Below are 14,105 nucleotides of genomic sequence, written 5' to 3' on the forward strand. Positions count from 1 at the left end.
AGGGGGGTTAGAATGGAAAGAGGCTCAGGAAGGGGGGTGCTGAGCAGAGAGAGAGCAGGGACCTGGGGGAGGGGGCTCCGGCGGGAGGGAAGGAAGCTCCCGGATCCGTGGAGCCCATGGCAGGGGGGCAGCTCAGCCCCGCCCCCCTGACCCCTGCCCGCGGCCCCGCGGTGACTTTTGACCTTGTGGCGGCCGCGGACTGGTGACAAAGGGGCCTGGGCCCATCTGCCGCGGGGGCGCCGGTGGGAACATGGCCAGACGTGGCTCGGGCAGCCTGGGAACCTGCCCCCGCTCCACCCCTCCAGGTGACCTTGGCTTCCTTTGACACCACCCCCCTCGGCAGCCTGATGGGTCTGGGGGCTCAGGTCACTCTGCGACTCTTGCAGGGAGAGAGAAAGCAAGGGAGAAGCTAGCTCCTTGGACGCGCCCCTCCCCCTGCAAGGTGGGCTGCCTCAGTTTCCCTCTTTCTGCAAAGTCAGTCCCGGTCCAGAGACAGCGCTTGGGGACTGCAAGTCACCAGCCCCAGTGCCCCCCAGAGAACACTGTCCACTACCCCCACCTTCCAGTTCCGCCTTCTTGGCGTGAACGCCAAGCGTGGCGTCCCCAGGGACCACAGCCACCCAGCGCTCACCTGCACAGGTGCGGCCGGAGCGCGCGCCCCGCTGGGGACAAAACCTTTCCAAGGCCCATCTTGGGTTTCAGCTTCCGCCCAAGAGGGGACACCTGGCTACTAATCCGAGCCCCGCTGCCCCCCTCTGCCAACCCAGCTACCCCCCGACACTCCGTGGACGGGCGAGGGGGCGTGGCCTATGCAAATGATATGCTAATCGGCTGTCTGCTACTGGCAAAACCACCTCCCACAGCCCCACCCCCACAGGCTGCACGGGGCGGCCCAGGCAGGCTCCCCACGGACTAGGGGGCTCCCTGGTCCCCCCAAGTCCAAAGAACCCCTCTATCCTTCGCACGGCTTTGAATTTCACACTTTATTTTATTTTAGGGTTTTAGGGTTTTTCTTTGCAGAGCCTGAGCCCGCATCTGCCACTGGGCGACACCCCCAGGTCCCCTCCACCTTCTTTAAATACAAGTCCCCAAGTCACCTGTGTTCCTCCCCCTCCCCTCTAACCCGGGGCCACCGCTCTTTGTCCCTTCTGGGTCATGGCACCTGCCAGACCTGACCCAGCCTCTCCCTGGATCCCCGTCCCCAAGGACCCCTCCTGAGGACAGGCAGAAATCCAGCCTCACTGACTCCAAAATTGTCCCTGACCCCAGGTCTCCACTGCCCTTGGCCTGGCCCCAGTGACAGATCAAGTTCATTCTGCCTAGACAAAGACTCTGAGCCTTTTTCTAAAGCCACCACGCCGGGGACACCCAAGGGCATCATCCCCGCAGGCCTACAGAAGGGTCTCCCCCAGCTGGGGTGGCCTGGACGAGGCCAGGGCTCTAGCGGTGGCTTCCAGCCTGGCCAGCTCCTCGGCCTGCCGGGCCTGCATAAGTGCCACCTGCTGCTCCAACTTGCCACACTGTGCCTCCTGCTTGCGGTGGGCTCCACGCAAGGCGAGGACCAGGGAGCTGCGGGGGGAAAGGGGGCGCTGAGCCAGGGGCAGCCCCCAACTCCACCCAGGACAGGGGCTCAGACTCCCATTCCCAGGCGGCCAGCATTGTAGGACTGGGACCTCCTGGGGGTCTCAGCATGGCTGAGTGGGCATCCAGGGGACAGGTGGGACAGTTTAAACTTGGTGCCTCTTTTTCTTTTTTTAGGGAGCAGTACTGGGGTTTGAACTTGGGGCCTCTCTCACAGGGAGAAGCTGAGACCCACAGAGAGCCAAGGGGGCGATTCCAGGTCTAGGGGCCTCACCTGTGAGCCTTGCACAGGTCTCTGTTCAGCTCAGCGCTCTGAGCCCGCCTGGCTCGTCCCTTCCGGGCCACCTGTTCCAGTCGCTCCCGGAGAGACCTCAGCTGCTGCTGCAGGTCCTCGGACCTGGCGCAGGGGAGAGGAGGCTGCCAGTCACGGCTAATGCTGTCCCCTTCTCTCCTGTGGCCCACCTGCCCTTGGTGCTTCTGAGTGAGCACACCTGGGCCCCGCATAGCACCCACCCAGCCACCCAGCCGGCCCTCCCCCAGGCACACACCGGCTATGTGACATCGCCAGTTCCTGGGATAACTTCTCTGGCTCCCACACTCTGCCCGTTTGGCCTTCGTTGGTACCCAGAACAGCAGGGGGACCCTGAGGGAAGCAGGAGGGTGGGAGGAGGGAGTGACATTAGGTCTAGTGTGTGCTCAGCCCAAGCTGGACATTGAAGCTGCCTGGACAAATGGCAGCCACACCCGCTGGCCTCGATCTGCTGAGATGCCCAGACGTGAGTAAAATGATTCTCTGTCAAAGGAAATAACTGGGGGCTTCATCTGCAGACAGTCAAGGAGGACTTCCTGGAAGAGGTGGTAGCTGAGTTCAAGAGTACAAGAAAGTCATGATTAGTGTTCCTGGCAGAGCGCAGCATGTACAAAGTCTGGGACATGGGAGAGGTGATTCAAGGGGGTGCGATCAAAAGCTTGGAAAAGCTGGATGAAGTGTGCATGCCTGTAATCCCAGCCCCAAGGCAGAGGGAGCCAGGAGATTGAGAGTTTGAGGCCAGCTTGTGCTACATAGCGAGACCCTGTCGCCACACAAGGCTTTATTGGTTGAAATGGGGTCTCACTAACTTTTTGCCCTGGCTAGCCTCTAACTGGGATCCTCCAGATCTCAGCCTCCAGAGTAGCTGGGATTACAGGCTTAACCCACTGCACCCGGTTCGACCTGCTTCTTTGGGCAGCAGTGGAAACCAAGCTGGGTGGGGGCAGGGCAGCTCACCTGGGGCCACTCCTCCTCGTCGTCGCTGCTCCTGCCTTCGCTGCTGCCCCCGCCACTGCTGTTGGTGGCTCTGGTGGCCGTGAGCTGTGCCCGTTCCCAGCGCAGCTGCTCCAGCAGCAGCACATGGGCTGGGCCCTGGGCCCTGAGCGCCACATCCCGCAGCTCCAGGCCCCGCTTCTCACGCCGCACCAGCTGCAGCTGCAGCGTCAGGTCAGCCAGGGCCTCCTGAGGGACAGGGAGGACAGCCTGTGCCTCCAGAATCCACCACTGGGGAAACTGAGGCCCTGAAGGTATGCACTGTGCACCCACGGCTCACGTCTGTAATCCCAGCCACTCAGGAGTTTCGAGGCCAGCCTCGCAAATAGTTCCTGAGACCCTATCTCAAAATTACCAAACACAAAAAAGGCCTGGCAGAGTGGCTCAAAATGGTAGAGTGTCTGCCTAGCAAGCGTGAGGCCCCGAGTTCAAACCCCAGCACTGCCAAAAAAAATCTAATAAACTGAATCCCAGAGGTCAAACTCCTATTCATCCCTCAGAACCTCAACTCCAGTTCTCCTTCCTCCAGTCCAGTGGAACTCTTCCTTGCCTCCATCTCCAACCCACATCCCTCTGAGTCTCATCCAAAGGATTTGTCACTTCAGGAAAGACATGGTGACCTCAGCCCATTTGTACCCGAGTGGCCACCAGGTCCTGTTGTATCTGCTTCTTATCCAGCCGGGGCAGCGCGGGGCCAAGCTGGGTGTCCAGAATGGCCTGCACCATGGCTTCCGCGTGGGGCACCGTGAGCCTGGGCGTCATGGCGGGGCCGGGCTCCGGGGGCACCTTCAGCAGGGCCCTGCGTCCCTGGAGACGCCGCACAAAGCCTCGGAGCTGGACGGCCACTTCCCGTGGGGTGGGTTTATCCACGCTGCTGCCCTCGGGGCTGCAGGACACAGGAGGACATGGGCCCGTGTGACACGCCGGTGACACTGACTTCCTGACCACCCAGCGTCCATCACCTTCCATGGTGACGGGCTCTGTGTCGGCTGTCACACGACCAAGTTCCTTCAAACATGGCGGACGTCATCAGGTCAACTCAGAGGACACGTGCTCTTGTCGACATGGTGGACGCCACCGTGCCAGCCCAATAGCCACTATCACCCAGCTTGTCACCCCCAGTGGGGTGCCACCAAGCACCAGGCCACCATCCTCAAGCCACACCCACCCCAATGGCTGCCAACCATGGTGACAACTTCCTCAAGTCACAACAGGCCACCGACCACAGCGAGTTCAGTGCCAACTTTGCTGGGCACGGCCACCCCAACACGAGGCCAGCCGTGGGAGCCCTGTCCCCCGGGCAGGGCCAGCACTGTGCCTGGGGCTCCCGGGGTACCTTGGCCGTGGTGTCCCTCCATCCATGGTGGCCTCCTTTTCTGCCAGCAGCCTGCAGGCTTCCTTCTTGGCCACCTGCAGGTCATCGCTGGGGACCTTGTCCACTGCTCTTGAGTCGGCCTCCTGCAGGGCGAGCAGGGCCCCGTAGGCCTCCTCGCAGTCTTCACTGTGGGACGTTGAGCTTTTGTGTCACCCGGCGCCATCTTGCTGGCGTGGGGTGACCCTGCGTCCCTCACCCCTGCAGACTCCCCCAGCACCCCGGGCTGGAACTGCGTGATCCTGATTTCCCTGGTGAGGGACCGTGTCCCCGTGCCACGGCCGGTCCCCTGCTGTGGACTGGGGCCATCCTTGGACGGCCCATTCCCTCCCGGCCACCAGTGTCACATGCAGCGTGGACGCACCTGTACTGCAGGGCCAGGCGCAGTGCGGTGGCCTCGGCCTCCCGCTGGCCCAGGTGCACGGTGAGGCCCTCACAGTGGCCCTTGCACCCCTGCAGCACGGTCAGCAGCAGGCGGTTGAAACATTTGAGCTTCTCCATGTCCCTGCTCACAAAGGTGGAAAGAGGGCCAGTGAGAGGTCACCAGCAGGCGTCAGCTCCCCCTGTCCCCACTGCTCCAGCACCAGGTGTAACCCAGCCAGGGGAGACACCGGTGCCCTTATGAGCTCAGCATTTGTGGTGGGACTGGGATTTGAACTCAGGGCTTTGCACTTGCAAGGCAGGCGCTCTACCCCTTGAGCCACGCCTCCAGTCCATGTGTTCTGGTTATGTTGGAGATGGGGTCTCTAGAACTATTTACCCAGGCTGGCCCTGAACCGCAATCCTCCTGATCTCTGGTTCCCAAGTAGCTGGGATTACAGGTGTGCGCCCCCGAGCCCGGTCCATTTGTGGCTCTTACCCCCGGAGCTGCTCCATGTGGCCTGCCATGGCGTGCGCATCGGGGGCGGGAGGCTGTGCGGACGGAGGCCCGAGGATCTGGGAGCTGGCATGGTTCCCAAGACGCCGGAGCAGGGGATGAGCCAAGGGGGAGTCCTGCCAGGAAGACGGGACTTGATTTACCCAAATGTCATTGAGAGCCGGGGGTCAGGCCAGTCGCTGTGGGATACCACCCCATCCCTCAGATGCTGGGGACAGCGGGGCCGCCCACCTGAGGCCCCCAGGGCTCCTCGTCGGCCCCAGAGCTGCTGGAATCGCTGCCCAGGCCACCTGCCTGGCTGTGACAACGAGGCTGGGGGGACTCCAGCCTCATCAGGGTGTCCTGGAGCTCCTGGACCTAGAGGGGGACGGGGTGGGGGGTCAGGCTGGGGCTCCAAGCATGACCGTCCTCCCTCTGCGAGGCCAGGGCAGTAGCCAGAGCCCTGGTCCTCACGACACGACCTTGGCTCTGTCCCCAGACACCTGGTTTTGTCTTTCCAGAGAAATGGGCCCCACGGGAGGGAAAATAATTTCACTTTACTTTTTTGAGACAGGGTCTCACTGTGCTCCCCAGGCTGGCCTTGAACTCCTGAACTCAGGTGAGCCTTCTGCCTCCGCCTCCCAGGTGCTGGGGTTACAGGCGTGTGCAACCACTCCTGGTGGTTTAGCCACACAGCTTCAAATGTCACATTTCACCCCTGAGCTGCGGACTAGGACATACAGTCCGCCCTTCATGCCTGGACACCCACAATCCAACAAGGAAGATATTCACACACAGGCAAACCGTGAAATCCCGGGCACCACTGGCTCACGCCTGTAATCCTAGCTTCTTGGGAGGCTGAGATCGGGAGGGTCGAGGTTCGAGGCCAGCCCCAGCAAATAGTTGGAGAGACCCCATCTCCAAAATAACCAGGGCAAAATGGAGTGGAGCTGTGGCTCAAGCGGTAGAGCGCCTCTCTGTAGCCTCCACGCTTACACCTGTCACCTCTCCTTTCAACATGGCAGGGAATCTGTCACCTTCTGTCACCTCCCTGGACCTTCTGCCCCCACCTCCACAGACTGTTCCTCACATGGCCGCCAGAGGGCGCCGGTGAGCAGCCCTCTCACTCAGAGCCACAGTTCCAAGGACTGTACGTACAGTGGTTCCCTGTCACCTCCCTGCCCTCAGCTCCCCCACTGTCCTGATGCTCACTCTGTCACTGTCACACCAGCCTCCTCCTGGTCTTTATCCGGTGGGGCTCCCTGACCACCTTCATGAAGGCTGCAAAGAACCTTTGTCTGCCTTGCTCACCGGCTGGGCTCAGCAGCCAGTGCTCCCCACAGGTTTGCCTCCTGGGAGGTGGCGCAGGACCCTGACCACTCACGTCTCTCTGCAGCGTCTCCTTCTCGGCCCGGGCGGCCTGCAGGGAGGCCTGTGTGCGGAGCAGCTCGTCCTCCCGGCTGCCCAGGGCCAGCCGCAGCCAGGAGTTCCTCTCGGAGAGGCGGGCCACCTCCTGCTGGTGGCTTCCAGCCCTGTCCTGCTCAGGACAGGGATCTGGTGGCCCCTCGTGTCTGCCTTCTGCCTCCAGTGGCCCGGGCCAGCTCGGGGGCTGGAGGCGCCAGGCGGCAGCAGCCGCCTCCAGGGAGCTCAGAGCGTCCTGGAGGCTCTGAAACACATTGGGGGTCCCCGTCCCAGAGGGGACAGACACCCCATCCTGCGACGCTGCCTCCAGGGCCTGCCGAGCTTCCACAGCGGGCTCTTGGAGTCCCTCTGGGGCTGAGGCCGGTCCTCCACCTTCATCAGCCTCCTTGTCACTCCTGGAAGAACCAACCCAGGAACCTGAGCCACCTGGCGCTCAGCAGGAACCCTGGGGACAGAACCTCAGGGTTTCAGGGAACAGAGTGAGCTGCCAGGAGCTGGGAACGGCAGGGTGCAGTGGTCACGCCTGTAATCCCAGCTACTCAGGAGGCAGAGATCAGGAGGATCGAGGTTCGAGGCCAGCCTGGGCAAATAGTTCCAAGAGACCCTATCTCAAAAAAAAAAAAGCCATCACAGAAAAGGGCTGACGGAGTGGCTCAAGGTGAAGACCCCGAGTTCAAACCCCAGGGTCACCCTAAAAAAAAGAGGAGAAAGAAGGGGACAGGAAAAGTAGGCTGAGGAGGGCAGTGGGGAGCCACCGCAGGCGGGTGAGCAGGAGAGGGACATGGCGGGATGCACCGGGGCTGGACGGAGGGCATCTTACCTGCTCTCTGGGCCTGGGTCACAGCCCTCCGCCACGGCGCCCAGCAGCTGTGACCCGGGGTCCCCCTGAGGTGGCCCGGGCCCGGGCTTGGGGCCTCCACTGGCCGCCTCCGCCTCCTCTGAGCTCTCAGCCACCGGGTCCAGTTCTCCCTGCAGAAGGGCCCAGGGCCAGCGCTGAGCCACGCAGGGCTGTCGTGTCCCACGGCGCAGGTGTGGTGGGGTGACAGGGACACTTACGGGTGGAGGGTGCCTCCCTCGCCGGCTGCGGGGCCGTGTGACCCGGCCACTCATTGCTGCCCTTCCTTGTCCCCTGGATGAATGACAGCCTTGATTTCCTCCCCTGGGAAACAGGACTGTCCCCTGGAAGGGCGCTGGACTTGACACTTGAATGTCACCCTTGACAGGAAGGTCACTACCTGTCAAGTTTGTCCCCTCCCTTCTCCCTTCTTCTCGGCCCTCTTTTTCTTTCTTTTTCTTCTTTTTGAGCCCCGGCTGGCCTTGAACTCTCAATCCTCCCGTCTCTGCCTCCTGAGTGCAGGGATTACAGGCGTGCAGCACCACACCCAGTGGTCCCCTTCCTCCCCATCTGCACAGGGATGGGGACCCGGGAGCCCCTGTCCTCCCCAGGCCCCCTAAACCGAAAAGCCCTAAGCCAGCCCTGTCCACCTGTCCGTTCTTTTGGAGGCACCTTGGTCAGAGGCTGGGCCTCCTGGCACTCCTGGGGTCACTCTGGCCACTGCCTGCTCAGACCTGAGCTGGCCAAGGCCTGGGAGGGGCCGGGAAACAGGAAGCCCCCTCCCCTGGTCACGTGACTTGTCATTGTGTCCTTTCCTCTTCCAGGACGGAGGCTTCCTGTGTGTGCTGGGGACACACGCACACATTGGCAAGCCTGGCTCCCAAGATATCACTCTGGCCTTGTTGCAGCCCCCACGCCCATGGCTGCTCCACTTCCAGACTTTGGGGTTTATAGTTCAAGAGCCACAGTGTCCCCGCTGTCCCCCAGGGCTGACACTGCTTTTCTGAGGCCCCTGTAACCTCCTCCTGCAGGTCACCGGTCTCTGTCACCTCAGCCACAGGCAGAGCTGGCTCTGGCGACCTTAGGCTTTTGAGTTTTTGCATGTCGGGCCTCCATGGCTCCCCGGTGCCCTGGCAGACATTTCAAACTCCTGCACCTGACGCTCAAGGCTCCCTCTCCCTACTCGCTTACATGGCCTCCTCTGTGGAGCTGTGTCTTTTTTTTTGCTGTTTGGGTGGAACTGGGGTTTGAACTCAGGGCTTCACACTTCCACAGCAGGCACTCTACAACTTAAGCCACTCCTCCAGACCATTTTGATCTGCATATTTTGGAGATGGGGTCTCTAGAACTATTTGCCCAGGTGGGCCTTGAACCGAGATCCTTCCAATAGATCTCGGACTCCCCAGTAGCTGGGATTACAGGTGTGAGCCACCAGTGCACACCTGTTTTCTTCTTTTGTAGCTCAGACTGGCCTGCAAATCACCATCTTCCTGCCTGTGCCTCCCGAGTGAGTGCTGGGATTACAGGTGTGTGCACCACCATGCCCGGTGAGGTGGGAGAGAACTGACCCCAGTGCTTTGGTCTGGGCGTGGTGGCACAAGCTGGCAATCCTGGCTACTCAGTAGGGGGATTGAGAGTCGGAGGCATCCTGGCTACCTAGGAAGACCCCATCTGCAAAACAAAACACAAACACAAGGGCTGGTGGTATGGCTCAAGCATTAGGCCCTGCAAAACAAGACGACCCCCCAAAAGACCCCCACAAACTGGATTCCATGATCAGCTCATCGTACTGGGATTTGAACTCAGGAAATGCTGCTCTGCTGGGCTGGTGCTCTACCACTTGAGCCAGGGCCCAATCCCAATTCTGCTTTTGGGGGTTCTTGTGCCTGTGGCGTTCTGAGATCACAGATGGGCTTTAACAGCTTTCAGGGTCTCGTGTCTTTGTCGTGACTGTCGTGACAGCCTTTGTGGGAGCCGGCTTGGAGCCCCTCCTCCACCCATTTCGGGGGTCTTGTCCACTAGGGGGCGCTGTCGCCGAGCGGGCCCCGCGCAGGCGCTGGGAGGCTCTCGGCCGCCCCCTGCTGGCCAGGCGCGGGGACAGCAGCGCGGCTCCCACCGGGACATCAGCGTGCGGCCCGAGCGCGCCCTCTGCCGCGCATGCGGGGTACTGCGGCCCCCTGGCCGGCCAGGTCTCCAGTTCCCGGGCATCCCTGCCCCTGTCACCGGGGAAAGCAGTCACCAGTCACCGGGAGGGAGCGCGAAGGCCGCGGGGTCCCTTGGTGGCGCACGGAGGGGCTGGGGCTGGCTTCCCCTCCCCCTCCGGCCCTGGGGCTCAGGGTGACAGCGGGTGCCGCGGCGTCTTGAATTGGGGTCCTGTGGGGCGCACCCGCTCTCTTTGCTCACGCTGACCTCTACGGCCACAAGGCCTGTCACTGTCGTCCCACGAGCAGCCGCGTGCCAGGGTTTACACCACCGTGCCACCCCCAGGAGGTCGCCGTCATCTGGGGCAAGGAGGCCAGGTCGGGAGCGCAGAGAGGGGCCGCTGCGTCCCGGCTGTGGCCCCATGGCCCATGTCCCCGTGGGCAGGCAGGCTAGGGCACAGGAGCTCCCGGCGACCCGGCTGCAGAGGGGCGACGTGGTCGTCACAGCAAGAACGAGTGGGGAGGGACGGGACCTCGCACCCCGCCCGCCTGGCTGGGGCCTCGCAGCGCGGATGCGGCGGGGACCGCACGCCCCGCTCTTGCCTGTGTCGCTGAGGGGCTCCGATGGCCTCGCACTTACCAGGCCCTTTCCTGTGTGGGGCATTTTTGGAACAGGGTCTCCCTTCTGCCTACGCTGGCCTCCAACTGTGACCCTCCCCACGTCAGCCTCCCAAGTAGCTGGGATTACAGGCGTGAGCCACTGGCACCCGGCTCTCCCTCACTTTTGACAAGCCTCGATCTTCACGGACACAAATCTGATGACCCCATCCTGACTGGGGTCCTGCTGTCTTTGCACCCCGCCCTGCCGGCCCCTGAGTGGGGCAGGTGGAGGTCTAGGTGGGACACACATCGAGTTATGTCACTAACTTAAGACAATTTGCTACCATGAGCCAAGAAAGCAGTGCCAGAATTTTCCACTTTGAGAAAACTGAAATGCTCACCCCAAGTCACAGACGAGAAGCTGATAGCAACAAAATTTATTGGTAAAAATTCTCCAAGTACATTAAAGTTTACTTTAAAAAATTAACGCAGGCTGGCCTCAAACTTGTGATCCTTCTGCCTCAGCCTCCTGAGTGCCAGGATTACAGGCATGCCCTACCGTGCTTGGCTTAAAATATTAAGTAAAATAAATACAACTGGGAAAATTTTTGTTCAATGAGTCTACTAAAAATTAACAGGGCTTTCTGTCACAGAGCATACCCATCTTAGGAAACATTCATAAAAACCACCAGAGCGTGCAGTTTTTAGGTTGGCATTCAACCTAACAGGCAAGGAATGTTCCTAATGGAATTCTCTGTAAGCTCACGTGGCACTTAGCTCAGGGAGCATCTGAGGTAGGAAGTGACGAGCTGCTTCAATTTGTGGGTTTTGTTCAGCACTGGGGTTTGAACTCAGGGCCTCATGCTTGCTAGGCAGGTGCTGTACCACTTGAACCAATCCTCCAACCCCTTAATCTTTGACTAGGTTTCTAAACTCCCCACATCTTTGAGATGGTCAACATCTTCAAAAAAGGAAAAAAAATATATATATGTAATTCTCTTTCCATTTTATCTATTTATTTACTTATTTATTTAGCAGCCCTGGGTTTGAACACAGAGCCTACACTTGGAGCCACTCCACCAGCCTTTTTTTTTGTGTGTGTATTGGATTTTTTGAGATGGGGTCTCTTGAACTATTTGCCTGGGCTGGCTTTGATCCACAGTCCTCCTGATCTCTGCCTCTTGAGTAGCTAGGGTTATAGGAGTGAGCACCAGCGCCTGGTGATGGAATTTATTAGTTACCAAAGTTTTCCTTTTTTCCTTCATACCAGCAAGCATACGGGTACGGCAATGATTCAACTTACTCCGCTGAGATTCAACGCCATGAAAGTGCTTCTCACTCCTAAAAGAGGAAAATAAAAAATGCTTTTCAGTTCAAAACTTCATCCCTACCGCAAGCTACAAATTTACACATCATTTACAAGGACTCTAAATCATTTCGTAACTTCCCACAATCTGTGCAATAAGCCACAATTAAAATTTTCTAACAAGCCAGGCACAGTGGCTCACACCTGTAATCTAAGCTTCTTGGGAGGCTGCAATCAGGAGGATGGAAATTTGAGGCCAGCCTGGGCAAACAGTTCATGAGACCCCATCTCCCAAATGGACTGCAGGTGTGGCTCAAGTGGTAGAGAATCTGCTTTGCAAGGGCCAAACCCTGAGTTCAAATCCCACTCCCACCTAAAAAACAAATCTGACAGAAGTCTACACAAAACTGCAATTTTTTTTGTATGAAACAATGGTTTTCATTACATTTTCACACCTGCACACAACACATTTCAATCTTACTCGCCGCCCCCCCTTACCTCCCTTTTCTGCTGCCACCACCCCTCCAAAAATAGTCCCCCTTTTACACTCATGTCATTTTGCTTACATTTTCATTTGTATTTAGTTATTCAGAAGCAGGGTCTCCCTATGTAGCCCAGGTTGGCCTTGAACCCACGATCCTGCTGCCTCTGCCTGTACACGCTGGGGTCACAGATGTGGCACCAGTCCTGTCTGGATGTGTTCCTTCCTATTTCTCCCTGCTTTATCCTGCCTTACTAAATAAACCTCTGCTAATCTTCTGGAAAAGAAGAAAAAGAGTACTTGCTACATAAACGGTGTGTGTGTCTAGACATTCAGCAGGTCTTAGTGACTGAGTGCGACCGGGTGCCTGGCAAGGGATTAGACACTCTGCACACAGCATCAGTGCCATCTTCCTCACGGAGTTTATTTAGTTTAATTAGTCACATTTCACTCTAGCCTTGGTGCTCTTTACTCCAGGCCTAAATATGAGAAAGTCTTGAAGTCCAGGAAAAAATTATTACCCAAGTCTTGACTCCCACTTCCTGTGTGGGAGTAGAAAATGCTTCTCCCCTTTTTTGGCCCCATTTCTCCCTACTTTATCCTGTTACACTAAAATCCTTGCTAAAACGTAAAAGAATTACCTCAACCAAAATCCCCCATTTTTTTCTCACACTGTCATTTTTTCTTTCTTTCTTTCTTTCTTTTTTTTTTTTTTTTTTTTGCCATACTGGGGCTTGAACTCAGGGCCTACATCTTGAGCCACTCCACCAGCTTTTTTTGTGATGGGTTTTTCAAGACAGGGTCTCACGAACTATTTGCCTGGGTTGGCTTTGAACCATGATCCTCATGATCTCTGCCTCCTGAGTAGCTGGGATTACAGGCCTGAGCCACCAGCGCCGGGCTCTCACACTGTCTTACAAGATAGAGTTACATGTAACATTCAACAAAAGCCAGCGAGACTTACACACATCTGCTCGATCTGCAGAATGTGCTGGGCCCTTGCATTCATCAGTGTGTCTTCCTGGCTGCCAGGCACTGAAAGCAGTGCAGTGACAAGGTTCTGTGGCTGTCACTCGTGCACTGTGCTCTTGGAAACCTGCAGCTCCACCTCTGCACTGTCCCCCAGCTTCTCAGTGTGCTCCACAAGCATCAGGGTCACCTGGACACTTGTGACTGTGGAACCCCTGCACCTCACTCCATCCAGACTAAGTCACTCATCTTCCAGACAGAGTCAAATCTGCTTTCCACAGGCTCCCTGCTGGTTCCAGTGGACGAGTTCAAGAATGATGGCTGAAGCCATCATTGTCATGATTTCACAGACAACTACTTTTTCTGTGGTGCTGGGGATGGGACCCAGGGCCTTGCCATGCTTGGCAAGTGCTCACCACCGAGCTACATCCTAATCTACAGCAGTACTTCTTTTTTGGTGGCATTGGGGTTTGAACTCAGGGCCTTGTGCTTGCTAGGCAGGCGCTCTACCACTTGAGCCACTCCACCAGGCCCAAGTATTACTTTTTTAAGGAGTGCATGTCAGTAAATGAATGTACACAGAGGAAGGACGTACGGGCAGTATTTTTTACTTTATTTGTGAAGATGAGTCAAAAAAGGCAGGGTGAGCTGGGCGCTGGTGGCTCACACCTGTCATTTTAGCTACTCAGGAGGCAGAGATCAGGAGGAGTATGGTTCGAAGCCAGCCTGGGCCAATAGTTCGTGAGACCCTATCTGGAAAAACCCTTCACAAAAATAGGGCTGGCAGAGTGGCTAAAGGTGAAGGCCCTGTACCGCAAAAAAAAAAAAAAAGAATAAATAAATATTACAAGTTGGTTTTATTTCTTTTTCCCACAATATCAGTACCCTCTTATGGGGTCTGAAAATGTTTAAAAATTTTTTAACTCTGTGTACAACAATCAAACTACCTGAAAAATATATTTACATATGAACAAAAATTAGAATATGAAAACAAAGTTTCTATTAGGGCATGGGATGGGATAGGATCTCGCTCATGTTCGTATTTTATTGAAATATTTTATAGTGAACATTATTATTTTTGCAGTACTGGGGATTGAGCTCGGGCCCTCATGCTTGTTAGGCCAAAGCGCTCTGCCTCCTGAGGAGCTGGGACCACAGGTGTGTGCCTTCAAGTCAGGGTTTGGTTTTTGCGATGCTGGGATTTGAACTCAGGGCCTATGCCTTAACCCACTCCACCGG

The 14,105-nt window shown here is 57.5% G+C and overlaps 1 protein-coding gene across 2 annotated transcripts; it reads right to left on the reverse strand.

The window, feature by feature from the left end:
- Positions 1 to 961: 961 nt before the first annotated feature.
- On the reverse strand, positions 962 to 8,234 carry Ushbp1 (USH1 protein network component harmonin binding protein 1). 2 transcript variants are annotated; one of them, XM_020174331.2, is made up of 13 exons: positions 8,020 to 8,234; positions 7,591 to 7,663; positions 7,355 to 7,503; positions 6,497 to 6,929; positions 5,365 to 5,490; positions 5,116 to 5,249; positions 4,621 to 4,761; positions 4,221 to 4,385; positions 3,521 to 3,770; positions 2,849 to 3,073; positions 2,130 to 2,224; positions 1,856 to 1,978; positions 962 to 1,569 (listed from the first exon to the last, which is right to left on the reverse strand). In XM_020174331.2, the coding sequence occupies exons 1-13, from the start codon at positions 8,232 to 8,234 to the stop codon at positions 1,392 to 1,394; spliced, it is 2,307 nt and encodes a 768-aa protein (XP_020029920.2). In that variant the 3' UTR covers positions 962 to 1,391. The 2 variants fall into 2 exon arrangements, with proteins under 2 accessions (XP_020029920.2, XP_020029839.2); XM_020174250.2 differs by having other exon boundaries at positions 8,042 to 8,101.
- Between the last annotated feature and the right edge of the window lie 5,871 nt (positions 8,235 to 14,105).

Source organism: Castor canadensis, chromosome 14 (assembly GCF_047511655.1).
Source record: "Castor canadensis chromosome 14, mCasCan1.hap1v2, whole genome shotgun sequence".
Lineage (NCBI taxonomy): Eukaryota > Metazoa > Chordata > Mammalia > Rodentia > Castoridae > Castor > Castor canadensis.